This window comes from Protomyctophum bolini (assembly GCF_963924005.1).
Source record: "Protomyctophum bolini genome assembly, chromosome: 9".
Classification (NCBI taxonomy): domain Eukaryota; kingdom Metazoa; phylum Chordata; class Actinopteri; order Myctophiformes; family Myctophidae; genus Protomyctophum; species Protomyctophum bolini.
Window position 1 is genome coordinate 38295595 of NC_137870.1, and position 26113 is coordinate 38321707.

The 26113-nt window shown below is 42.0% G+C and overlaps 2 protein-coding genes across 2 annotated transcripts; both read right to left on the reverse strand.

The window, feature by feature from the left end:
- Positions 1 to 1270: 1270 nt before the first annotated feature.
- LOC308321857 (uncharacterized protein) lies at positions 1271 to 9803 on the reverse strand (the record flags this gene model as incomplete). Its single annotated transcript, XM_080772949.1, has 11 exons — positions 9751 to 9803; positions 9472 to 9615; positions 8976 to 9094; positions 8738 to 8861; positions 7659 to 7985; positions 6918 to 7176; positions 5185 to 5321; positions 3571 to 3689; positions 3372 to 3495; positions 1899 to 2225; positions 1271 to 1551 (listed from the first exon to the last, which is right to left on the reverse strand). Exons 1-11 carry the CDS (start codon positions 9767 to 9769, stop codon positions 1271 to 1273), a joined length of 1980 nt encoding a protein of 659 aa, XP_080629075.1. The 5' UTR covers positions 9770 to 9803.
- Positions 9804 to 10247: 444 nt separating this feature from the next.
- On the reverse strand, positions 10248 to 24724 carry phf12b (PHD finger protein 12b). Its single transcript, XM_080771433.1, has 15 exons — positions 23923 to 24724; positions 23121 to 23302; positions 21175 to 21247; positions 20540 to 20999; positions 20275 to 20395; positions 19844 to 19976; positions 19550 to 19714; positions 19207 to 19350; positions 17895 to 18663; positions 16906 to 17007; positions 15977 to 16156; positions 15175 to 15270; positions 13786 to 13868; positions 13122 to 13260; positions 10248 to 11453 (listed from the first exon to the last, which is right to left on the reverse strand). The coding sequence occupies exons 1-15, from the start codon at positions 23986 to 23988 to the stop codon at positions 10990 to 10992; spliced, it is 3177 nt and encodes a 1058-aa protein (XP_080627559.1). The 5' UTR covers positions 23989 to 24724; the 3' UTR covers positions 10248 to 10989.
- Positions 24725 to 26113: the final 1389 nt, after the last annotated feature.

A 26113-nucleotide genomic window follows, 5' to 3' on the forward strand; every position in this document is an offset into this window, starting at 1 on the left:
CTCAGCAGATCTATTGCTTTCATTACCCACTGCAGGCCAGGAGTTGTAGTGCAGTACATGTTGCTTCTACTAGACACAGATACTGAATTAAGTCAGAAAATACATACCACAAAAAAGTTATAAAAGAAATACACTACATTAAATTATTTATTAGGTCTGGATTTTGTTAGTAATTCTTCTAATTCTTAGTTTTCCAGTTCATAAGTAATTAATGTTGGTAACATGAAGCTCATGTCATGATGCATTATTTATAAAACACACTTACAATGGATTACGGTGTGATTTTAAGTCACTAAATGGGTCAGTGGGGGCTTATCGAAAATATAAGTACCGGTATATGTAAAGTACAGGATAAGTTAGACTTGGACATGGAGTGCCATGATTTTTTTCCACCCTAAAACATGATCATCAGGTCTTATTGTTATATGAGCCATTCTACCGAATTGGTTCAAATTGCAGTAAACAATCTATTTAATCACAATATATTTATTGAGATAGAAGAAAATGTAATATATAAGATATACTTACTTTCTTTTGGGAGGTGGCTGTCCCAACGTCTAACTCCTAAATTTCAATTCATGAAAACAATATCTAAATGATTTTTGTCAACTTATTAAATGTTGGTTTTAAATCAATCTTATTGATTTATCTTAAAGGGAAGTTGAAATATTTAGATTGATTTTGTGAATTTTCTTTAAATTAAAAAAACGTTTTTTCTGCTAAAATCAGTTCAAAGCTGTTTTTGATTACTCTCAATAATTCAACATAAAAACATTGTTAAATTTCAATTTAAATGTATTAAATTGTGGAACCTACCTAAATTCTTAAAAATGGTCTACTCTGTACAGGGGGGAATAAAAGTCTATGTTTCGGTAGTGACAAATTTTGGGAGAGGAAAGATATTCCAATACATTATTAAAATAAAATATGATTATTGACTGTGCCTTTACTAAATATGTGTCCCTTAGATCTGGTGCAACATGAATATGGTCAAAGCTTTTCCAAAATAGCATACAAATTTCACAATTGTAAAAATTTCACAATTTTGTACAGTGTACAGTATTTGTTAAAATGTCGTTTGTATGTGGGCTGATAGTGTGATGTCACTATATTACTGTTTTTTTCATTGGCACGTTTGACTGTCAAGGTTTTAGCCTCCAGGAAGAAACCCTAAATACAAAGGGAAGACATCATTGCACATAACCATACCAAGGGGTCTAATGAAGTACTTTCACCTCTTAAACATGAAAAATTGGAAAAAGTACAAAAATCATGGCACTCCATCTTTAAATGATGACAGTCCACTCAGTCTCTCACTCACTTCCCACAGCTTCTTGGCTACAGCATCATCCCTGGCTTTAGCATAGACTTTCCTCACGGTACAGTTGGAGAAGTAGCGTCCGCTGAGGTGTTCGATGCCCTCCTGGAGTGCACAGTGCAGAGTGGTCTGGGCCCCTTGAACAGGGTTCTTTAAGAACAGTACGGAGATGGGTTTACAAAACAGCTTTAAGAGCTTGCTGGCATCACGGGATATCTCTGTGCTGACAACACCTAAGGGTCAAAGACATGCAGTCCATATTATTGTCATTTCATTTCACTTCACTTCACCTAAAGTTGGACAATGTAGCTTTCAAAATAAAGCGAGAAATTATTTTCTCATCCGTGTGTGTGTGTGTGTAACACACACACACACACACACACACACCGTGACACACGCTGGATCAGTGCACGCTACCATAGAATACACTCCATGACATTTTTCCAATCCGTTATTTTAAGCTAAATATTAAACTGTTGAAGATATCTCCACAAACAACGAAGCACATTTAAACAACAGAGTTAACCAAAATGCCAACTTGTCATTTTGAAATAAAAATATATAACCAGTCAGCGCTGACCTGGGTGGAGGCTGTAGCAAGTGACCGTTGTGTCCTGCAGTTTTCTGGCCAGCTCATGGGTGAAGAGAACATTACACAGCTTGCTGCTGCTGTAGGTCTTAAGTATTTGTATGAATGAGTCGCCCATGCCCAGCCTCTTGTGTCTTTTCAGTAGGTCAAAGTCAATCTTTCCCAAGTTGTGAGCTGTAGACGCCACGTTGACCACCCGACTGGGACCACACTCCTTCAGTCTCTCCAGTAGCAGGTTGGTGAGCAAGAAATGACCAATGTGGTTGACACCCAACATCATCCCCAGGCCATCCTCTGTTTCAGTCTGCATGACAATCCCTGTGAAAGTAGACAGAGCAGGGTGTCTCGAACATGTGTGTCATCATTGCCAAACATTTTGTGCTGTTATATACGGCATTTGTAAATCCATGAACAACTATTTTATATATATATATGACCTCGCTGTACAGCAGAGGTACGAAAAATACAGACTTGCACAAACCAAGAAAGCCAAGTGAATTGCAATACACTCAAAAATAGTGTGCAAAATATTGTCAATGAGAGATTTGTTCTCCCTCCCCCTTTGTGCTGGGTCTGGACAGAGAACTTCGTCCACAACGTTGTCCTTGCCAGGCAACGGGGGAAGAAACCCTCTGGTGTGCCGGATCCAGCCTTGGCAACACTCCACAGCTATGTGACTACAGGCTAGTTTCATTGCCCGTAATAGATTTCGCCATGTATGTGTGTGTTTTGGTCATAGATCTACGCAGAGAAAAACTCTTCTATTGGGTTGAGGAAAGGTCTGTATGGTGGACCGAGGAAGGCAAACATTTATGAACCACTGGCGTACCTGGACAGCATGGTGAAAGCTGGCACTTGTACCAAACCACAACAGACAGGAAGCACTGATCCTGCTGTTTCTAAATAATATTTTATATAATTAGTAGTTTTCGGGAGGAAACCACCCAATTCTAATTTTGAGGTTTTTGATTTTTTTTAATAATCAGTGCTACTGAACACCCTTTACGTCTGTGTGTTGGTTAAAACAATATTGAACCAAAGAAAGTATTAAAAAGGACAAAACCTCTTAACTCCATTGGACCAATGCAAAATTGACAATATATAATGTCACAGTACCAACTTTGATAAGACAGTATTGCTTTGTTCTAATAATATGTGGTTATCTTCATTTCCTGAAGAAAATAAATCATCCGTCACAAGATCGTCCTGCATTAATATACAGTACATAGTGGGCGTACTCAAGAAAGATGCAGCAGCATAAAATACAGGCAAACTGTCCAGATGTATGCAGAACCGGGATGACTGGAGGCGATGATGATGGGTTAGGGCTCGTCTCAGAACGACCTTGGAGGGGTGGTGGGCGGTGGGCATCACAAACATAGCATGGCCGTATAATGGACATGGTGTGTCAATAAAATGCCCATATGTGGAGATGACTTTAAACTAGAAAAAAATCATTGTTACCTGCATTGTTGATGAGCAGGTCCAGCCTGGGCTCAGTCTTCAAGAAGGTTTCGGCAAAGGAGCGAACGGACTTCAGACTCCCCAGATTCAACTGCATGAACACCACCTCATTGCTCCCACTCTCCTGCAGGAGACCATGATTCATTACATAAGTGGCAAGAAAGACCCTTTAGCTTCAGGGTTATTTGTTTTCTTTTACCTTTTTGATGTCAGTGAGAGCAGCTTCAGCTCTCTGTTTACTTCGACAGGCCAGAATGACCCTGGCTCCTCTCTTTGCCAGTTCTATGGCTGTAGTCTTCCCAATTCCTGTGTTACTTCCTGAAAGTAATGTAGTGTATTGTCCTCTGTATTAACAAACATTGTTTGTGTAGTTATCACTATATAGAATCCCATTATTGAGACCATGCACTGTGCATTATAGCATCCATCAAATATTGTGCAAAAACAGTTTAATAAACTACGCAGAAGGGAGTTCCAACCAGGCCTCTAGCCTATGGCAGGCCAGTCTGGTGCATCTCAGAGGCAGGACAGGTTACAGGACAAAAGGAGGCCCTGGAGCAACGCAGACAGTTTAAGCCCTTATTTTATTATCAGGGTGCAAGTAAAAAAGCGACAACATTTCGATGTTTCCGTCAGGTCATAGCCCGAGGGGGCAACACAGTAAGGCTTAAGTACACACATGGTACAGGGGCAGGCCATTCAGTTGTAGCCTGGCTAATAACCCAGACTCAAATCACACTGTCGTGTGGGCAGGCAATTGTTTTTTGCCAACAGCTGATTCGGTCTGGCTTATTAGCCAGGCTAATTCAGTTGACCAATGTCACCCAGCCAGCAAGCATTATAGTTCATACATATTTTTCACGTGGAACATTCAAGTGAGGAATTATTCAGATGAAAAGTGTGCATTTATACTATGAATATACAGATGTAGGAAAGATAATACAAAAATAGTACAACATTTTAAATTTAAAAGACTATCAAGTTCAAATTCATATTTTTGGTTTAAGTACATATTAAATATATTTTTATGAATAAATTAAAACCAAATATGAGGCAAAAGACCAAACCTAGTTTGGGAATAGACTGCTTTGGGGGGCAAACAACTAGGTAAATGGCCAAGGACATACAGCACAATAAACAATAATAGGGCCCCAGTGTAGGGTCAAGTGTCATCACCACCATTCTGCCCAGAATCATAGAAGCAGTAATACTATGGACCAGAGCTATCCATTCCCAAACTAGGTTTGGTCTTCTGCCTCATATTTGGTTTTAATTTATTCATAAATATATATTTTTTATATGTACTTAAATACGAAATTTGAAAATATGAATTTGAACTTGATAGTGGTCTTTTAAATTTAAAACTGTTTTTGTATTCTTATCTTTCCTACATCTGTGTATTTATAGTCTGTATATTCATAGTCTAAATGCACACTTTACTTTTCATCGGGATAATTCCTCACTTGAATGTTCCTGCACGTGACTTGAAAAATATGTACTATGAACTAATGATTACTGCTGGCTGTGTGACATTGATTAACTGGGCCTCCTGTCCCTGTACCATGTGTGTACTTAAGCTTTACTGTGTTGTTACTGTGTTAACTGAAACATCGAAACGTGTTTTTTTTACTTGCACCCTGATAATAAAATAAGGCAACTGTCTGAGTTGCTCCAGTGCCTCCTTTTCTCCAGTTTAATAAACTAGTTTTAATCCTCATAAGTTATTATCTGATACACAAATACTTAACTACATTATAAAGCTGCAGTTATCTTCAGTAGGATAATCAACAGAATTAATACTAGAAAGACTCACCAGTAACAATCACTGTTTTCCCATTCAGGTTTGCTTTGCTTGTGCATGAAGCTCCTTTAACGCAAACATTATAAATAATCACATAAACTCCCACTAGAACCACTCCAATAAGTACAAACGCATCCATCCTGGGATAACTGTGTGAGAGGCTGAGCTCAGTGGAGAGGTGAGCTGAAATAAAATAGCTCACACTTCTCCACAACTCAAGCCTTTGACGGAAGCGCATCCGTGTTGCCAACTCTTGTGAGAGAAATAAGCCAACCCACCTCCAAAAACAAGCCCAAAACAAGCCAACTCTTAGCGAGAGAAATAAGACAAATCTTACCTCGAAAAACAAGCCAAAACAAGCCCAATAATATCGCCATATAATAAATAATTTGTGCATTTATCGTTATAAATACTATGTAGGTCTATAATTATGAATGTTGGTCATTTATTATACTATTAGTAGTATAATAAATCGGTCTGGTGTTTCTACTGTGTGTAATTCAATTACACACAGTAGAAACACCAGACCGATTCCGTCATGTGATCAGAATCAGATTCACACTACCCCAAACCTATGGGTATTTTATTTGTATACATCAAAGAAATGTTGGCTTGTTTGATATTCAAAACAAGCCTAAATAAAAACGCAACCCGCGATTCGGGGGGAAAAACGCAACTCTGGGAAAATACAAGCCAACATTGGCGGGAAACAGGCAGACTTGGCAACCCATTTGTTACCCTTACAACCCTTATTAGCGCATTACATTTTTGAAGATGTCTCGCTTTCACCGCCCTCTGCAGGCCAGGGAGTATAGTGCAAACAGCGTCTGTAAGGTTCAAGTACAATTCTGGGGGTTTCACTTTAAAATTTTGGGTCATTTTATTGTCTACTCAGGCTTTTGTGAACTGTTAACTCAGTTTTTAAGTTCTTGATTCAGTAGACACACCCATCTTATACAAACACATTGTAATTCAAACTACATTTTAACCATGTTAGATTAATCAAAAACACCCTTGGTTCTGGTGACAGATATTGTCCCAATATGTGAGGGGGCATGTTTTTTCCCAATCACCTTTTTCATATTTCGTTTTACACGTATCTGGATTATTCATTTTTCCAAAATAGATAAATAAATAAAAAAGCTATTGAAAAACAGCTCCCTCATGTAACAATAGTCACCAGAACCAAGGAGTTTGAAGTTCATTAGTTTGTAGAGGAAGGGGGCGTGGCAGCTAACATGAATATCAAAATAATTAACCAAGCAATTTAAAAAGCCTGAGTAGAAGATGAAATTACGCCAATATCCCTTTAAGAATTCAGAAAATAAATTACAAAAGGAAAACAAACACTAGATTCAAGTTTTTTTTATTTATGTTTAATAGGTGTGGAATAATATAAAAACGAATCTAGTCCAGTTAAGTTAAAGGTTTCATGTTAAGTGTTTTTCTGAGCATACACAAAAAAAAGGCAATATTTATCACAGTAACTCCTGGGCCGTTCAACAGGCCATGTTAAAAATCAGTGACCATTCCTTTTCACCCCTCTACAAATCCTTTCACAGAAAAAGAGCAATTGTACTTGTACTTGTGCTCACACGTTGAGCTTGTGAATTCTTCGCCAAATGTTTTCCTTTTATGGCATCCCCAGAATAGGGGCTCTAAGGTTCAGCTGGTTAAACTGAAAGATGGTTTAGAATAATTCAACACCACCTGTTAAAAACCTCAAGCAACGAGGTATAAGGCTTTATGACAGTCCACTTAGTCTCTCACTCACTTCCCACAGCTTCTTGGCTACAGCATCATCCCTGGCTTTAGCATAGACTTTCCTCACGGTACAGTTGGAGAAGTAGCGTCCGCTGAGGTGTTCGATGCCCTCCTGGAGTGCACAGTGCAGAGTCGTCTGGGCCCCTTGAAAAATGTTCTTGAAGAATAAGGCAGTAACGGGCTTCATAATGATTGTCAGAAATAAGCCGGCGTGCCGCCCAAGCTCAGATTTGATGTTTCCTGACAAAATAAAAGAAGAGCCATTAGGATCAGTGTGCACAAGGCATTATGATAAACCCCTTATTTCAACACACTGTGAGCACGGGCGTAAAGGGAATATTCTAATACAGGTATGTTTATTCATTGCTACATCAATAAAAAAATAATTGAGTTTTAAAAAAAGGGGGAATATTCTACTCTCGTTAGAGTTAAACTCAAGTAGAAGTAATATTACTTGCGTTGTAAAAAAAAAAGACCAAATAACAGTTACATATGGTAGTTAGTGGTTACCATGAAAGGGTATTAAGGCATCCTGATGGTAGACATTTTAGTATCATTTACAGTACACCCTACAAAACAATCCCCTGCTTTCCAAAGTGGTTAAGCATATTCTCTGTAAAAGAAAGCTTTCAAAGATTGTCTTACGAGAGAAAAGAGCTTCAAACAAACCAAATATCTCCCGATTTTGCCTCAATAGCATAGAATAGGAGTTGTGAGCTGACCTGGGTGGAGGCAGTAGCAGGTGACCTGGGTTCCCTGTAGCCTCTTTGCCAGTTCATGAGTGAAAAGGACGTTACATAGCTTGCTGTCACTGTAGATCTTCATGCTAGCTACAAACGACTCCCCCAACCCTAGAGCCTTGTGGGTGTTCAGGGAATCAAAGTCAATCGTTCCTGTATTATGTGCAACAGACGCCACGTTGACCACGCGACTGGGACCACACTCCTTCAGCCTCTCCAGTAGCAGGTTGGTGAGCAGGAAGGGGCCGATGTGGTTGACACCAAACATCATCCCCAGGCCATCCTCCGTTCTACCCTGCACGTAAATGCCTGTATGACAGAAAGGAAGGTGATGTTTCAAGTTCAAGCCCATCTCCAATCATGTGAACATCAAATATTTTACACGTCTTTACAAGCCTTGATTCATTCCCATTTGTTTATTGCGTAGCCTATTTGCCAAGTACATTTGCACATACCTGGAATTTGTTATCTGCATTTAACCCATCCTAACTATTACAATGAGATTTAAACAAGCAACTCCAGCTCCAAGGTTAGGGTAATGATTGGCGTATGTACCTAACATGCAGGCCCCTCATAGATCATCACTGTAACCATACGTTTTTTTAAACTATTATAGAATACCTATAAATTAAACTGCGGTCACGTGAAGAAAACAGTTCTTATTGCAGAGAGAACGACAAAGACAACACTTTCAGTTGGACTGTTTGCAGGTGATCAATCCAGGTCTGGATTGTTTTGACGCTTTGTCGAAATTCACTATGCAACCAGACAAACAGGTATGTACCAGCTCAACTAGTCCTGGGTGGACTACACGTGCAGACTTACTACACGTGTAGACTAAACATTCTGAGTGGGTTTACTGGGACTGGGACTGTTAAAAAACAATGCACGCCCGTGGGACAGGAAAGGGAGGGACAACATGGCGACAGCAAGGCGCACCGGCCAGCCCCGAGTTCCCAAGTCACACAACTCCTTGCAACAAAACAAATCTAATCCATGCAAAGCTTTGGCAGTTTAGCAGTACCAATGTCATCTGTGCAGTGGTATTGTTTGCCGCTAACCTGCATTGTTGATGAGCATGTCCAGTCTGGGCTCAGTCTTCAAGAAGGTTTCAGCAAAGGAGCGAACAGACTTCAGACTCCCCAGATCCAACTGCATGAATACCACCTCATTGCTTTTACCCAGCTGAAGGGCAAACAGATTGCGGTTAACATTGTTGCCGTCAGAAGAATACATTTGTAGGCTACTTTGTGTGGTGAAATGTACAATTATCGACACATAATTCAATAAACTTCTCACCCTCTTGACTTCAGCCAGAGCAGCTTCAGCTCTATGTTGACTGCGACAGGCCAGAATGACCCTGGCCCCTCTTTTAGCCAGGTGTATGGCTGTCTCTTTCCCAATACCCGTGTTGCTGCCTGTAGTTGAACAGACGATGGAGGTAACTGTGACTGTATTGCAATGTTCAACGTGATTCAAACACCAGTCTGATGCAAGACATTCTGCATTCTGCAAGTCCATGAAATTCCTCCACACTTTTTAAAACACTAAATGGAATGGTCACAAAGAATACATGGATATCAACTCGCTTCTAAAACCTTCTGGGAACAAGACAAAGAGTACCGACCAGGGAATATGCTAACAGCTTCATCCCACCTTTGATTGATCGATCATTTTATTAACAGTTTGTAGAATGGGTACAGTTCAAGGAAAGTACAGGTCAATACAAAATCTGCTAAGAGGATAAAACCAGAAAAAGCACTAATACTTTACAGTACCTAAACAAGTAACTCACCTGTCACAATCACCGTTTTACCATGCAGCTTCGTGTTGCTGGTGCATCGTTTCCCCTTCACTACAATATTATGAAAGATATATCCAACTCCTACGATTACACCGATGACCAACAGAAAGACAGACATGGCCATGGACTCCGTTCCTGGTGTGACAAGTGTTCAGAGGAACATATCATGACAGGCAGCATTCAGTCACACCCAAATACTGGGTGTTAACGCAATGTGTGCGCCGCAATTCCCACCATAAGATTTTTAGACAGACTGAAAGTATCACTCACCTGCCAGTGTCAGCCCCATATAAGTGCCACAGTGTTGGTTGATTTGCTGTAGCCCAAACTGAATCACATGGGTTAGAGCAGGTGTTTTCCATTAGCTGTCAACTGCAACATACCTGTGCTGACATCACTAACTGGGTGTGGTCAGGTGTGACACAGAGAAGTGGAGCAAGTTTTCTGCCCTGTGAATCCGTGCAGATTTACCCTTTAACCCAATTCAACCTGTCACCCCATTTTTGGGAATGTAGGTCGTAGGTCATAGGTCAGAGAACATAACACCACACATGGTAGGCTACAGCTTGTAGTGAGGCTATTTCCCCTTATTTGTGAAGCTACAACTCCCAGTAGATTATTTGTTTGCAGTGCTTTTTCAGAAAGCTATGACAAAGGCTTACTCAAATACAAATCTAAAAGATTCTTAAATTTTTATGCATGAGTTTATGGCCAAAGAAATGTAAAAATAAATGGACTCGTATATGTTATTAACTTTGTTCTTAGAAAATCTTTCTGTATTTACAGGTTTTTAACAGACAAGCAGGTACAGACAAAGAGTGCTTATATACAGAGCAGCACAAGATGTTAAAATGAGTGCTAAAACAGTACCTTATTTACAGATGGACTACAGAGGAAAGTACAGACTAAGAACAAGTTTTATCACAAAACTTCTGTTACTCTACCAAGTATCACAAATCCCATGAGGAACTGTACACTTAAAAACCAAAAAATGGTATATCTACATGAAATCCAATGTTTCTCCAACTGAGAGGCACTGAATTGTATATATTTACATAATATATACATATAAAAGTGTATAAGCATGTATGTTTTCATACATATATAGCTACCTGTGGTGCAAAAGCAGCAAAAGAAATTATATTGTATGACTTCAATACTACAAAATAAAGGTTTGTGCTAAATGGGCTGACTGACAAATAAGGTAATGTTACACCATACATAACTATACTGGCAAAATAAAAAGAAAGAAAATTGAGCGTATTTAATAATAATAATGTCCGCTCAAAGTCCCAATGGTCTTAAGTGAACAAAAGATTACAGTCAGTCGTTCATAAAACGGAAGAGATTGTCGATAATACTTCAAGTTCATGCAAAAGGTACAAACCATTAAAAATGAAAAAATAAAAATAAACATTTTCTTCCCTGTTCACCAACCAGCTGTGCAGCGTTTCCCTTCATTGTGAGTAGAAAGAAGGTGCAAAACAAAAAAAGGGCAGACTCTGTGGGCTATGGAACTGAACTGCAACGAAGTACGGGCACTTGGTGGATGACCAGAGTCTGTTTGTCTGCCCCGCCCTGATTGGACGGGGTGCCGACAGTGGCAGTGTCAGGTATGGTTACTGTGGTGTGGGTGGTTGTGATGGCGTTGGTGGTGGTGCTGGTGCATGAGGTGGTGGTGCTGCTGCTGCTGTTGGTCGCCTCTTCCTCTTTGGGCTGCTTACTAGCAAACTCGGTGATGCTGAAGACGAACTGCAGGCAGCCAAGTTTGATGTAGCTGCCGTGGTGGAGCAGTGCTGTGCCCTCCCAGCCGGCCCCGCTGCCTCCGATCAGGCTGGAGCTGCTAGCCTTGCAGTTGCACGTGAGGCCGGGGCCTGCCTGGGGCTGACTGCTCATCACTCCGCCTGCCGGCATCACACCCACGGTGGGAGTGGGCCTGGGCCCCTCCTGCTGCTCCCTCTTCTTGCTGCGGCCTGAAGCATGTCGAGACAAGGGAAGCATTGTGTGAGCAGCTGCACGTACACGTTTCTACACACCTCCTGTCCACTGGAATGATTGAAGACTTCAAAAGCCAGCACACACTTACTGTAAGACTGGCGACAAACGCTATTGTGAATTTCGAACTCAGAATGATGATGTTTTTTCGGGTCATCCCTATCAATCAATCAAACTTTTATTGTCACAACACATTACAAGTAACATGGGTGAAATTCTTGTTGTGCAGGCACTCATTGCAGTTACAGGGGATAGAGACAACAATTAGAGCTACACAGCTGCAGCCATATTTCGGCGCTGTTCCCCAGGTTCTATGTTCCCCAGGTTCTATGTTCCCCACTTACATTAGGGTTTAGGGTTAGCGTTATAGGTTTCTGGTTTAAGGACTTCAGTGTTTTGTACTATACAATTGTATGTACAGATACAGAACAAAGAATGTTTGTTTTTGTCATCTTTGTTGAAGAGTCTGAGCAATTATGTTTTAGTTTATTTTATGCCAGTGTTAATTTTTTGTTGGCTAAGACTAGATAGTTTAAGTAATAATAATAATAATAAACTTTATTTATATAGCACATTTTCATACATAAAAAGTGCTTCACATAAAAAACAACAAGCAGCGGAATGCCGAAAAACAAAAAAGCAGGTCCATACAAGACAACATATACAAATTAGCAAATAGAAATAGCAATACAAAACTAAAAATGGTAAGGAACATTGTATCAGAACATTGAATATGAAGACAAGATAAATCTAAACAAATGCCAAGTTGAAAAAATAAGTTTTCAGCTCGCTCTAAAAAACATCAAGGGAGGTCGCCCTTTTAAGGTGCAGTGGTAGTGTGTTCCACAACTTTCTCCATTGCTCTGTAAAGAACTTTGAGCTACATTTCATGTCATGAAAGGTGCTAAACAAATAAAGTTTTATTATTATTATTATGTCTAACCAGGGAAGTAGCCTATGCTTAAATCTGAATTTGCTACTAAAAGTAACACTACGACTATGTTGCTAAAATACTTTTAGTCTTACTAGAATTACAAGAGTTACTAGGTTATGTTTCTGGTTTAGGTTTATTCTAAGTGGGGAACAAAGAACCTTTTTTGCATGGTGGGGAACATAGGTACGCTCCCGTTTTTTCCCCTCACTAGTGCAATTTTATATTTCCCAATTATATATTTTTTTAATAAAGATGTTATTCTCTTGCACAATTGCGGTTGTGAATTCAGGCTTTTATCATTTCTCTTCAGTGGCTAAAAGGTGCTTCCATAACAGGGCTATTCTGATGGACGTGGAGAACAACTAGAAAAAGTGCCCCTTGGGGCACAGGTCTCAACCAGGATATGAGCGTTTTTGGACAAATGTCAAGTGGCATTTCTTCCTCGGCCTAGGGGGAATATGCATGCACAGTTTCACTGCAATCGGACGCTGTGTACATGATTTACTGCATTTTGTACAAAACGGTTGTGAAGACACTAATGCTGTGCCAAACGGACACTAAGCTGACAAATTTGTACTCTGCATTCATGAATCATGATGTCAGGCATCCGGACACACGGACAGACGGACACACACACACACACACGGACAGAGTGCAAAGCATACTCTCCCCATGGCTTCGTCAAAGAATGGCGGGGGGGTAGAAAACTCACGGATAATGCCTTGCACTTTGGACACCAGGCCACTAGGTGGTGATGGTGAAGCCTTTTCAGAAAAGTCACAGGAGTAAAGCACATTGTCCACTGTGGTCCCATGTTCACTGTAGTTCAGGAGCTCATAATGCTTAGTATTCTGAGGGGACACAGAACAAGATAATTTACACACTGTGTCTTAACAAATAAATAAAACCCCCGTCTAACAACTACAAGTAGCTTAACCCATTTAGACCTGAGGACGATTCTACAAATGCCTTCTAAATCAGGACAGTTTTCTGAAAAACCCCTATGTTTCTATGTCAGTGGTTCTCAAACAGTTTCATGTCAAGAACCCCCAAAAATATATGTATTTGGCCGCCGACCCCCATCGGACAATATATTGTTTGCGGTGCTCGTTCATGCTTTCGGCCCGGGGTGAAAACGCCTCATGCAAGTTGCGGTGAGCAACTCAATGCAAGTGGATGGGAGGTTACGTTATATGGCCGAATAAACAGTGAAACTAGCCATTTTCACCACACGATACCCGTGTACAACAGAGTATATACTGTGTGTAGTTTTTAACTGTACAAGAAATGCTTCATCTTTTTTCACCTAGAATAAGATGCCCAAAATAGGGTCATGTGGTTAAGCACACACGGCAATGATGTCAAAGCCAACGTACCTCGTCATAGAAAATGCAGGCATGTTTTCCCGACACATAGTTACAATGACCATAGTTTGTAAGGCACACATCCATGTCAGCACCTGTAAAAATAAAGGTTTCATGAGAGAAGAGCTTGAAAAGCCCAAATACAGTAAACTAGTGCAGGGGTTTTCAACTGATTGTGAACCAGGGACCACCACCCTGACTAAAAATCAACCTGGGGACCACTGTTGTGCTGGGATGGGATATAGGATAAGATTAGTGCTTTCGTAACACTTGCTATGCAATGCATCTGTTTATCCAGTGTTTCTCAACTGATGGTCCATGGACTACTAGTGGTCCAATAGGCCTGCAGGTCCATGGGGAAATGTTTTAAAATATAAATATATAAAATGCCTTTGTTAAAACGTATTTACATAATACAGTATTTCAAAAGCACATCAAATGAAATAAATATTTGAAGCTAATAAAGGGATTGGAATTAAACCATGGCTGTTAAGGGCTTGATTTCATTCATTGCACGATAAGCCCAGGGATTATTTAACTGAAATATACAAGTGGTCCAGAGCCAAACTGATCTATTCCTATCCCACGGTTACCCTTATTCCATTATCTTACTTTATCCAACCTTCCATTAAACTCAGGTTAACTGATCTACAGTACTGACAGAGCAGACACATGATGAGTCTGATGACGTGATTACATGGGCACATTTCCTAATGATGACACAATCAGGCAAGATGGTAAATGTATCCTTCTTGAGATTATAAATCCTTTTTTTCTGTGAAATGTCTTAACCTCAGACTTAAAACTAATAGAATACGCACATCACTTAGTAGAGGTGCTGGGTTCAAAAGTAGCATCAAGAGAAGAGAAAAGAAGAAAAGAAAAGATGGCCTTGGCTCGAAATGTGTCAATGAAGTATAACTTTTGGAGCAGATGAGCGTGCAGATTATCTCTTCTATTTTCTTAACCTCAGACTTCCCAGTAACGGACAACATTGGCGCACTTCCACGGAACAGTGCACAAAGGTTTAGTCAGTGCATCGTTCTGTGGAAGAAAATCCTAAATCTTTACTAAATGCATGGTCAGGGATCACATGCAATACCTTCACAGACCACCAGTGGTCCACAGACCACATGTTGAAAACCCCTGCACTCGTACATAGGATTTTCTGTATTATATCAATTACTTACACTACTAAACTAGTGTTAGGTGTAACAGCAAACAGTAAAAGCAAAAGCAAAATGGCACTAAACATAATGGAACAAGGACAGGCATTGTGGTGAAATTCTATTTACTAACATTGTATATGATACATTTTCAGTCGATCAATTCATTGATTCATAACTAATTAACAGCCAACTTAAAGAGCTGCGTTGGATGTTCGATGGAAAAGGTTCTTACCAGATCCTATGTACAATGTCCTGTAGCACATGCTGACAGCCTCGCCCTTTCCTGTGAGCGGGTAGAAGACTGCTCTAGCCTGGACCTTCTTTGGACCTGGAAGAAACGACACCGGTGAACAAAATGCATACATCTAAATGACGGAGCCGTTGCGCAAAAACCCGCCCGGCAGCACTGTTTTAATGCAATTTATTTGTGCTTATTCTAAGTTGTTTTTGTTGAATTACTCATGACAAAGTTGTACAGTGTATATCCATAACGTAAACAAGCAGCACGCTAGCAAACAATTCACTAGTTCTTTGTTTCAAATTCAATCATTTTGCCATTATTATTTTTCACAATTATATTACCTGATCATCATCTTCTTAAATACACTAGTTTGAAACTCTATACCGTTAAATGCATACATCTGTCAAATGTCAGATGCAAACAAAACCCCAGGACCAGAATTCACACTGATCAGGCAGTGTGGAGTACTAGGATGTAACATTTATTTAACCAAATGCCAGATTTTCCCAAAACTTCCCATATTCATAAAGCATGCATTAAGAAATAAAGCATTGAATAGAATCTTGATGACATATATAAAACAAAGAGTTTATTGTTAATTTAATGTTTATGTCTTTCCTTGACCTGTCCTGGCAGTGCTGGGCAGGGATCAGATAAAAGAAGAGAATGTTTTTAATGTTTTTGTAAATGGTCTTTCCTTATCTTACTGTGGAGGGGAGAAGAAAAAAAAAAGAAACACTGTGGAAAAAATATATATATTGGCGAGCACCAACACCAGGCTACGGTAGCTTACCTTCAGGGACTGGAGAAGGGGCTTTCAGGATGGGGGTGACAGGGGGAGGTGGTGGAGGAGGAGGAGGAGTGACTCCACTGCTTTGAGGAGTGGACATCATTTTGGGAGGGAAAAGCTGCTGGATCCTCTGACGAGCCAAGAGTTTGATCATCTCTCCATCTAGCTTGTCCAGTTCAATTCCTAAAAAGGGCAACACAAGAATAGTTCAGATTATTTGGGGTTTATTAAACAAAGCTTAAAAGCTACAATATGTAGGTTTTATGTCTGTCTAAATTGCATTTGCATTGTAACTACAGTGAAGCTGGCTAGTGTCCGATCTGGTCCGCTCTCTGCTTTAAATTACCTTACTGACATTGTCAACCAGTAGGTGTCCTACCCGACAACAGGGTCTACATTTCTCATTGGAAGAGTAGGGAGACCACCTCCAACCACAACAGATGGAATTATATTGTATTAACTACAAACAGATTGGTTAAAACATTTTATTCATTAAAATAAGTCCTTGCGGCATCATGTAGCTGTAACAATTGGGCCAAAGGTATGAGAATGTCGATTTCCTCGTTCTGACAAAGACAGAACAACGGTGCGCTTCACTGAGGATTACAACACTGCTTGCAGCTTTGCCTCAAGAAAGTGTTGATGACTCATTACTTTACCAGTTTTGGCATGGCTAACGAACAAATTCAAGGTGCTTGCAGATGCAAGCTGCTATGCAGATGGACGTTATTGTGCCATCATGTGATGACACTGGATCACAGGCTTGTCATGAGCCAAACCCACAACCTTGTGAACCAACTCAAACCCTATGACCCAGTGATGGACCCAAACCTATGACGAGGTTGACGACCCCGTTACCAGATCATTATGGTGTACGAACTATCAGTAGGACGCTCCACAGTATGAATTCATAATAAGGCAACACAACATACCTCCATCAGCATCCATAGCAGCCTTCATGTGGTTGGACAGGTCAGCTATAGAGGAGATGACACCAGTACTACCCAGTACTACCTTTACTGGAGAGGAGAATCCTGGAGACACACACACAAACGACACAGAACTGAATGGCGGGAAGCTGATGCGTGTATGCCATTCCCAAGGACAGACCATGCATCTAATTGCTGTAACTGGCTGACGGAGTGGGCGACACATGGCGGGGTCGCTTGTTTTGGTTCACTGTTCCGTCCACCATGGCTCGCCAACTTGGACAATGCGCTCTGCATTGCGCTCGGACATTGGCTGCTGTGTGTGCTCCCCAATCTGGCAACTTTTTACAATCATTGGAGAACATGGCAAGTGTGAGAAAAGCAAAGGATGGTGGCTTGTGAGGCACACCTACCTTGTTCTCAAGTGATTTAAAAAGCCATGATTTCTTCTAAAACCTTGCACAAACTCGAAACGTGAAATTAGCTAAAAGAAAATTGTTCTCCTTGGGAAAGGCACACATCCGAAGCAAATAGTCGCTGTGATGGTGTCATTTCATTTTAACTTCAACTCGAACACAACTAAAATGTTCTGAATACCAAATGTCAAAAGGGAAGCATGGTTTTCACAAATTGTTTTCATTTCATTAGCATGGGCAAGATTCAAGTCTTAATCCAATCAGGCAGGGGGAAAAAAGACCTGCAAGTCCGTGCTCATGTAATACGTTATCTATTAATAACACTATTTAAGCACTGTAATAAAATGAGCATAGATGAAAAAACGTTTTATTTTATGTTGTGTAATTATTACTTAATCATTCCCAAATTGTTAAAAAGGCTTCATAGTTAAAAAAAAAATCAAGTCACCCCCTGACCTCGTGTAATCTCAAGGCTGACCCTGAGAATACTTTCTATATCAAGAGTTCAAAGCAACCTCAAGAAGCAATAACGATCTCTGAAATCTACTCAACTACTGATTCAGAGAACCCCCTTACCTGCTGGTGATAATAATCCTAGCTTGGCTGTGCCATGGTCCAGGATGGGTTTAGGAAGTGGGGAGGCTGAGGGGACACCGAGGGTGGTGGTGGTGGTGGTGGAGAGGTGTGGTTTTTCATCACTGCTCGTACAGTCTGCCGGCAGCCCAGACTGGGTCCTGTGGTTCTGCTGGCCTGTCTTGGAACCTATTAACGTTGGGGGAGCTGGGAAGCTTTTCTGGGCACAGACCTCCATCGGGCTCACGCTCTCCCTTTTAATGACAGCTGCAACTATGTGGTTGGGTAGAGAGGTGGTGGAGGCGGCTGTGGGGGCGGGGTCCTGTACAGTTGGACTGGGTTGTGTTCGGTGTTGGAGCTCAGACTGCCTGAACGAGTCTGACGCACTGTCACAGTCCACGGGGCCGTTGGCTTTGGGGGGCCGCCGCTCCTCTGCTAGAGGCCCGTTGGGCTTTCTGCAATTCTGACAGGGCCTCACGAGGCAGTTGCAACTATCCGTCTCGGCCAAGGGGCCCTTGGGTACAGGGGCCCCGTGGGGAGCGTCGAATCTACTGCAGGGTTTCAAACAGGGGACGGGAGAGGAAGTCCTTTCCGAGGAGACCAGAGGTTTGAGCAGTTCTGCTGTGACACAGGATTTAATATCGACCTTCTGCTCAGTGTCCCATCCCACTGACGATGATACTGATGTGGGAGTTGATGACGGCGTGGTCTTTTGCTTGATTGAAAGGTGCCTCATGATGCTACACTGGAGAGCAAGGACATCTTGTAGCCACTGTTGAACATATTTAAAAAAGGCACAATTTAGACCAGAACAAGCAGAAAACAAAGTGTTGCAGTTTGTAGTCCTAAAACCCAGAGGTGAGTTTGAATAGTATTGTAAATGCTGTACATTAACAGATATCATCCCTGAATTTTATCGCCAACAATATATTGCGTGGACTATCATAGCAATGTTCAAACATATTGTTAAACACTAGTATAGGAACACAAGACAACTCTAAGTTAGCCGACAAAATGTGTCATCACTAAAGCTAACCTAGCTGGTATGTAAACAGTCCATAATCAGAGGATGGTAAACTCCAAATGAATGCTGGCTGGGGCTGGCATTCATTTGGCAATCCCGACTCAGACACCCTTTGCTGCGTGTCATTCTGTCTCTCTCTGTCTCCGTTTCCTGTCTATCTACACCTGTACCATCAATAAAGGCAGAAAGGCCCCAAACAATATCTAATAATAATATTGGCCTATCTCTATATAAATAATAAAGTTAGCATTGTTAGGACAAACCGCATTGAACATTGAGAGCTGTGCATACCTCCTGCTGCTCTGCCTCTGTAGTGAAGTGTTTGGGGGTCTGTTGGTCCGGAACGCCACTACAGACCAGCTCTGATTGATGGACCCCTGCAGGGGCCAGCATGGCGGGAGGGTTCTGATACTGGGACTTGATGGCATCTGGCACCTGAGAACAAAGAGCTTCTCATGAAATGCAGTATAATCAAGAACACTGGAAGTAGCAAACGTTCATTCTTTTTTCTTTTAATGAATCACTTTGATTCTTTTCAGATATAGGAAGGGTTGAAATGCAACAGAGGTGGGAGCTGGGAATCAAACCAAAACTGGAATTGTCCCAATTAATTCAAGAACAAGTTGTACAGTACCTTGATCATCTTTTTGTGGTGCTGGTGAGTGGTGCGTCGGTTGGGCGTGCTTTGCCGATGGACACGGCGCAGGAAGTCCACTTTCACAGCATGCTGGGACATGCGGTCCTGGAACTGGTCAAAGATCTGGCAGCGGTTGGTCAAGCTCAGGCTCCTCTGGTTCAGCTAGACGACAGCGGGACAGCAGGTCAATCTCTAAACAGATACTACTGGATTCGATTCTTTCTAAAGCATATGCCTCTTGGGAGTTGGGCACTAATAGAGTTGGTTAGTGCTCAGGACCGTGTCTCTTACCACAAGGTGTTCAATGTGATTGGGGCACATCCACTTGCCAGCTGGTAGGGCCGTGAGCGGAGGGTCCAGGCAATCCATGTGGAACAACAGTGGACAATAGTCGCACTGGATGAGAGGAGCCACCCTGCAGCTCCTGAGATGAGGATGCATAGCAAGGTAGGTTGGCTACATTAGTTTGTATGTAAACAATTAGAAATAATTAACACCATCTGCTTTCATATCTAGGACTGCACCATAATGAGTGACAACAAATTGTTATATTTTTCATGAATGTTGTGATCTCCGTCACAGAATATCCCATATTAACCTTTCAAGTTTTGTTGAATTAGTGATAAACAATATTGCGACATACAATATCAAATATTGTGCCACACAATCCATACTTTAAATGCCTGTGCACATTTGAGTGTATAAACCGAGTAATAACCAACCTGCTGCAAGTAAAGCAGACTTTGACTGGCAGAGGGACCAGGCCGTTGGTGTCCAACTCATGGTGGGGCCTCCTGAATGGCTTCCCCAGAAGATCCTCTTTTCTTCTCTTCTTACTGCTGCCTGGAAAAACCAACAGCATTGAAATTATAACCAAAAGGCTTGCCTGCTGATCAGCCACAAAAGCAAAATGTGGTCTTAAATGTATCAGAATCTTGGGTTATATTAATATTAATTCCACAGACCAGGACATCAGCGTATCGTTACCTGGTAGTGCGGTAGTGCATGTGAGCTCATTGGGCAACTGAAACTGCGTGGGGTTTCTCTCCATAGCAGCGGCGATCAGCAACTGAAAGGGCCTCTTGAGGAGGCGAGGCGTGGGCGGAGGAGGAATGGTGCCCTCGAGTTCAGACCCCTGCGCCTCCTCCTCTGCCTCCGCCGCGTCGTCCTCGGCGTCGTTTTGATCCTCCGAGGGGGTCGGCGTCGAGGAAGTGTTGGAGGTCGGCGTGCCGGGCCGGCTGCTGGGTCTGCTGCCGGTCCGGCGGTCCAGGAGTCGGACCTGAGCCACCCTGAGCCCGGGCCCCGCGGCCCCAGCCCCCGGGGGCAGGCCGTCCAACCGCAGTGGGCCGGCGTTGATCTCCAGCTCCACCGCCGCTGGAGACACAGAGCACTTGGCCATCGCCTTCTCAGGCAGACCGTTGGTCTGCTCAGACTTCTGCTCTCGTTTCTGAGGGGAAGGGGAGCAGATAAGATCAGAGAGATGATGCAATGATCTTTAGGTCTGCGGCAAAAGAGGACCCTTAAATGTTGCTACGCCAGAGATAATGCATCTGCAATGACAGACAGATAAACAGTTTGCACTTAAACAGCATCTGAATAAAAACCAACAGCATGCTGCTCACCTTTTTTCTTACATTACATCGATGACACATCCACTCGCCAGGGGGCAGCATCTCTTCACTTAGAGGTGGGTTACTATGGTAACAAAGAGATAAAAGGCTATTATCAGTACTGTGAGTTATTAATTATCCCCATAAACGTAGAAGTGGAAGGTTCAGGGCAACTCAATCTAGCCCACCTAGACTGTACAATATCAGCGCCTGTACATACATACATTACTCTGCCTCCATCTAGTGGACAAATTATATCAATGTATAACTCTTGCTAATGCCTGTGTTTTAAACTGTAAAACCAACCATGACCAATCAACTGACCAACTGAATGGAATATAAACAGTTTGTAGCACAAGAACAACTGAGGCATGACGTATGTATTGTAAAGGGGAACGGCGAAAAATACGTGAATATATTAAATCAACCACATATATACACAGATTTCTAGTTGAGATATTTCTCAACTAGAGTAAATTGCTGTCACCATCTGGGGACATACACATCCCAGAATGTATGCATTCACACTGTATGCATGTTGTATACATTCTAGGATGCAAATGTCTTACATATTTAATGTCATACATATTTGTACATGGCATGCCTTGTCAGAAACCATACCTGCAGTATATTGTGTGTGCAATATTCTTTTTGCACACATTTGAGTCACAAACGACCCACACGCAATGCAAACTGTAGGCTATGTAAAATGTGTCTTGTGTCACAGTGTGAAACCGGCAGTGAAAGATAGCAGACATGCACAACATGAACATGCTACTGATGCCCATGCCAAGATAATGATCATCCATCATTGTAGTGAAGCAAATCACACCTAAGATCTATTGCCATTTTGTCAAAAAGTAGCTATTTTACATGATTTGACACCCTCAGAGCCCACGACTAAAACAACAATCATATAGCAAACAGATGTGTTAACGTTCGTGGAGATAGGTCCCAGCAAAGCTGCTTGGTAAAAAAAAATGCTGAAGAATGGCATCTAGGGGGGCTATTCAACGGGCTTATTATAATAACAAATAGCCCCTGCATCTGCATGCATCATCTCAAACGACATACAGTACTGGCCCTTTTCATCTGCAAAGCGTATGTACCATTACGTGCACAGCTGCTGTTTAAAAATGTTGGTAAAATGGCGCTGGAATAGAACAAAAAAATCCAGGGAGGTCGCCATATTGTAAACAGAGAGAGAGAGCGACTCCATTTTTAGCAGCGGCATAGAGACGCTCCGCACAGCGGAGAAGAGGAGGCGTTCCGCGGCAAATTTTAACTTTATTAATTCTTTATTTTCACACGTCAAATAATAACAAATGACAAGCGAAGAGAGGCCACTCTCACTCAAATCGACATTAGATGACAAGACATTGTCAATCTCAACAAACCAGAAACGGAACGTGGACAAATGAATCGACATCGATCGCACCCATATTTAAGCCAGATTTGTACTCCATCGTATGACGGTGTCGCTTAGCAAAAAAGAAACGAACTGCAGACTCAAGCTTTAGAGGTCCGTTATTTTGCACTCTGTTCCACTATGACTAAAGCATACGTGGTGGTTTCTTTCCCTCTTCTACGTCGCAATGAAACCCTTTGAACGCCATTAAGTTGTTTTAAAAGCTCACGTTTAAAAATGCAGAGGTTTATTAGTTCAACTAGAGTTGAAATGGAGCAGAGCTGCACCTAAGAGCTAGCGAGGGAAACATCGCCCACTGCTCTACTGGTACATATATGTCTCTAAATCTAGTACTGCGTGCATGACGTTCTCCCCATGTAGTTTTTGACAGACATTCCATATCATTTTAGATCATGACATTCACAGCAGAGAACATCTCTACATTCAGCAATACATGCTGATTCAGGCTCACGGTTTAGGGGTACTGAGCTAGGTTTAGCAATTTGCAAACAGTAATGGCTAACTAAATGGAAGGTTTTGTGTGTCATACCAGCATTGGAGGTGGAAGGCCGCTGGGCAGTGGTCACAGCACAGCAGATCGCCTCCTTCTCGGCAGCTATCACAGGTGTCATGGTTGGTGGCCCTGCCACTCCTCCGGACGTCCCTCACCAACTTTCTACTCCTCTTGTCCACCTCCTCAGACTTTGGGGGCGCCAGCAAAGTCTGGATTTGCTGTAGTAAAAAAAGTTTAAAAGGGGGGTATTGAATACTCTGTGGCTGTCACAACTCACAAATCTAAACGCAGGATACTGGTGGATCTTGGAGACTAGGGTGGCTGCTTTGGGCCTACTGTCTGGTGCACTTTAAGAACTAGCGTCGACGAGGGCCCCGAAGAACAACCAGTTGTGTGACTGCATGTATGATATAATTAGATATAATTTTAAGTTGTGTGGATCGTTTTGATATTGGTGTAAATCAAACACAAGGCCAGTTTCAAATCACCAGTGACAGTGACACGAAAGTAAATGAGAATTCCGTGTGACTTGGTGGGCTTAGTCCATCAATAAATAAATAAAAACAGACCCTGACACTGACTTTAAGAGGTCCATATGTACATGTATTAAAGGCCTGGGTAGTATGAACTCCCAGTTTAAAGACATTTAAATACTTTTCCCCATGACCTGCAGAGTGCAGACACCCCGTTAAAAAAAGAACACCGTACAATCCTGAGGGGTTAATCTAGCCGCCCGGGTCGATTTGAACACTCTCGGGTGTAAACTAACAGATCATTTGACTCTGCTTAATGTGTGTATAGACTACTGTAAAGGCCTGCAGAAGCTGCACAGCCTCACCTCCATTAAGCCTCCAGAGGTGTCCAAGTCGTACACAATCGTCGGGGTCTCCATTTTGTCCCACATTCATCCGATGGAAGCCAACGCACAAACCCGATCTGCGGTGGGTGAAAATATACTGATCACACACAACGACGACGAAAAGCGGCTCGATCCCGGGAGAACCTTCAAGCCCTTCGGGTGAACAATTGTTTGTTTTCCCTTTTCGCACCGCTAGAAATGCCCCGGTGGCTAATGTTAGCCGGCTAACGTTAGCCACTAGCCAGTAGCCACCAGAAGACGTCAACCCAGTCAAGGTTGTATGTGGAGCTAAAGGCTAAGCTAACGCTGCTAGCCCGCCTGCCTCTGCTTCAGTCGTCCACACGAAAAGGCAACAGCAACCCTACAATAAACAACGCGGACCGGTCGCGCTGACGCTTTGAACAAACTCCTTGCAGATGCAAAACGGAAACGGTGTGGATGGTTTTCCACGTTTGTTTTCAGTCCAGGTTGTACACACAAAACGATCCTCCGAGGCCCCGATTAGCTGTTCAGCCATGATTCCTGCTTCTGCTCCTGCAAGAAGCAGCAGGCTCGAAAATCTGCAAGCCCGTCCGATCCCATTGTCAACAAACACACACGAAATGCAACGTAACACACGGTGGCAGATCCCCCGTCGTCGTGTGATCCAATGCGCGGCGAACGACAGCGCTCCTGGAGATGTTTAATCCGTGAACGATGTGTGTGCAGATGTGATAGGGTTGGTGTTATTGTTGTGAAAAAAGCCTCCTCGGTGCATCAACACTGCTGCTAGCAACATCCTCTCCCGTTGGCGCAACCGCGAACCGCCACACGAGCATGCGCGCTGCTATGATGGACAAAATAATTATTTTCTGATTAGATTTTTATGCCCCCCCACACCCCCCCTTCCCTCCCTTTGGATTTGTATTCATTTGCTCAATTAATTAAGTATTAAAAACTAGTAACCATATATTTTAAGTTTAAACTGCAAAAAAAGTTGGATGAGAGGAAACGCAGAGGGCCACCGGCACCGCCCCCCATGTGAAATACATATTCATTCACAATTCACATTTCTTCAGTCCCCTAAATAACTGTGAGAAGTGTTAGATAATGTTAGCACATCAGACATGTTGTATGCTCATTCACACATATACAGACCGAGAAGGACAAGGATTAACCGGTATGTAAACACACTGTTAACAATATGTCAATAATCATAATGGAGAAATTAAGTGACAAGGGGGACATCTGGTGGCCAGTCCATTGCTCGTCACATCCATGTTGGTTGTTGAGCGGTGCCTCACTGCCTCCGCTTCATTACGGAGCCTATGTCCGTCCGTCCGTATGTCAGTCTCTGTGTCTGTAGGCTATGTCCGAGCAACAAGCACAGAAAGCTGCAACACGGTACCTAAAGTGCATTAAATGTATTTGTTTTTTAGTTCTCTTAAATACAATTAACCTGGAGCGGTGCACCTGAAGTGTTCATGGACTAGTCATTATTATAGTGTGTGTTCTATTTAAGGAAACAAGATAAACTAACTTTGATTAAGTCTGAGAAATGCCAGCAGGCTCGTCAAATTGAATGTTGATGTGACCTCACTCACTGGAAAGGTGCAGTTGTAGCCTTGAGTCAACAGGCCCTTTGGTCTGAAATTGCCAAGACATAATTCACATGAATGTGCAACCCAGATTATTTCAGTGTAGGCCTGTGATTGGAATCAGAAATGTAGGCATATATATTTTTTCAATCAATGTGTGATTATAATTCACAATGTCGTTAAGAAACAACACAAAGCATTTCAGCTACATGAATTAATTATTAATTGTTCTTTCGCTGAGAGCTCTTTGGTTGCTCTTTGGTTTCCCACGTGTGAGACTTGGGTTTGAATCTTGTTGCTGTGCAATGGAAAATGTTTCATAATAATTATATCATTTATGTTTGGACTTTGGACTACAGTCAAATATCACCTATGCAGCATTTCCATGGATGCACCAAGATTAATCAGAACAACCTTTGAGACCAGAGGTCAGTCATCATCTGAGTTGCCTTTCTTAATAATAATAATATTTTGTAATTATATTTATGTGTAATGATTGGAGTGTATAATGGCAATAAACAAGTTTTAAAAAATAAAGAAAAGGCCCTCAGCTCTGAATTTGGTGCCATCTGCGCATGGCTCGCTGATAACAA

Bases quoted from the DNA above. Each gene is read 5' to 3' on its own strand.
- phf12b (XM_080771433.1), bottom strand. From the start codon at position 23,988: ATGTGGGACAAAATGGAGACCCCGACGATTGTGTACGACTTGGACACC. The intron at 19,715-19,843 runs GTAAGAGACACG...GCTGTCGTCTAG, and splicing joins ATCACATTGAACACCTTGTG to CTGAACCAGAGGAGCCTGAG. The intron at 19,351-19,549 runs GTACTGTACAAC...CTTTGTTCTCAG, and splicing joins ACCACAAAAAGATGATCAAG to GTGCCAGATGCCATCAAGTC.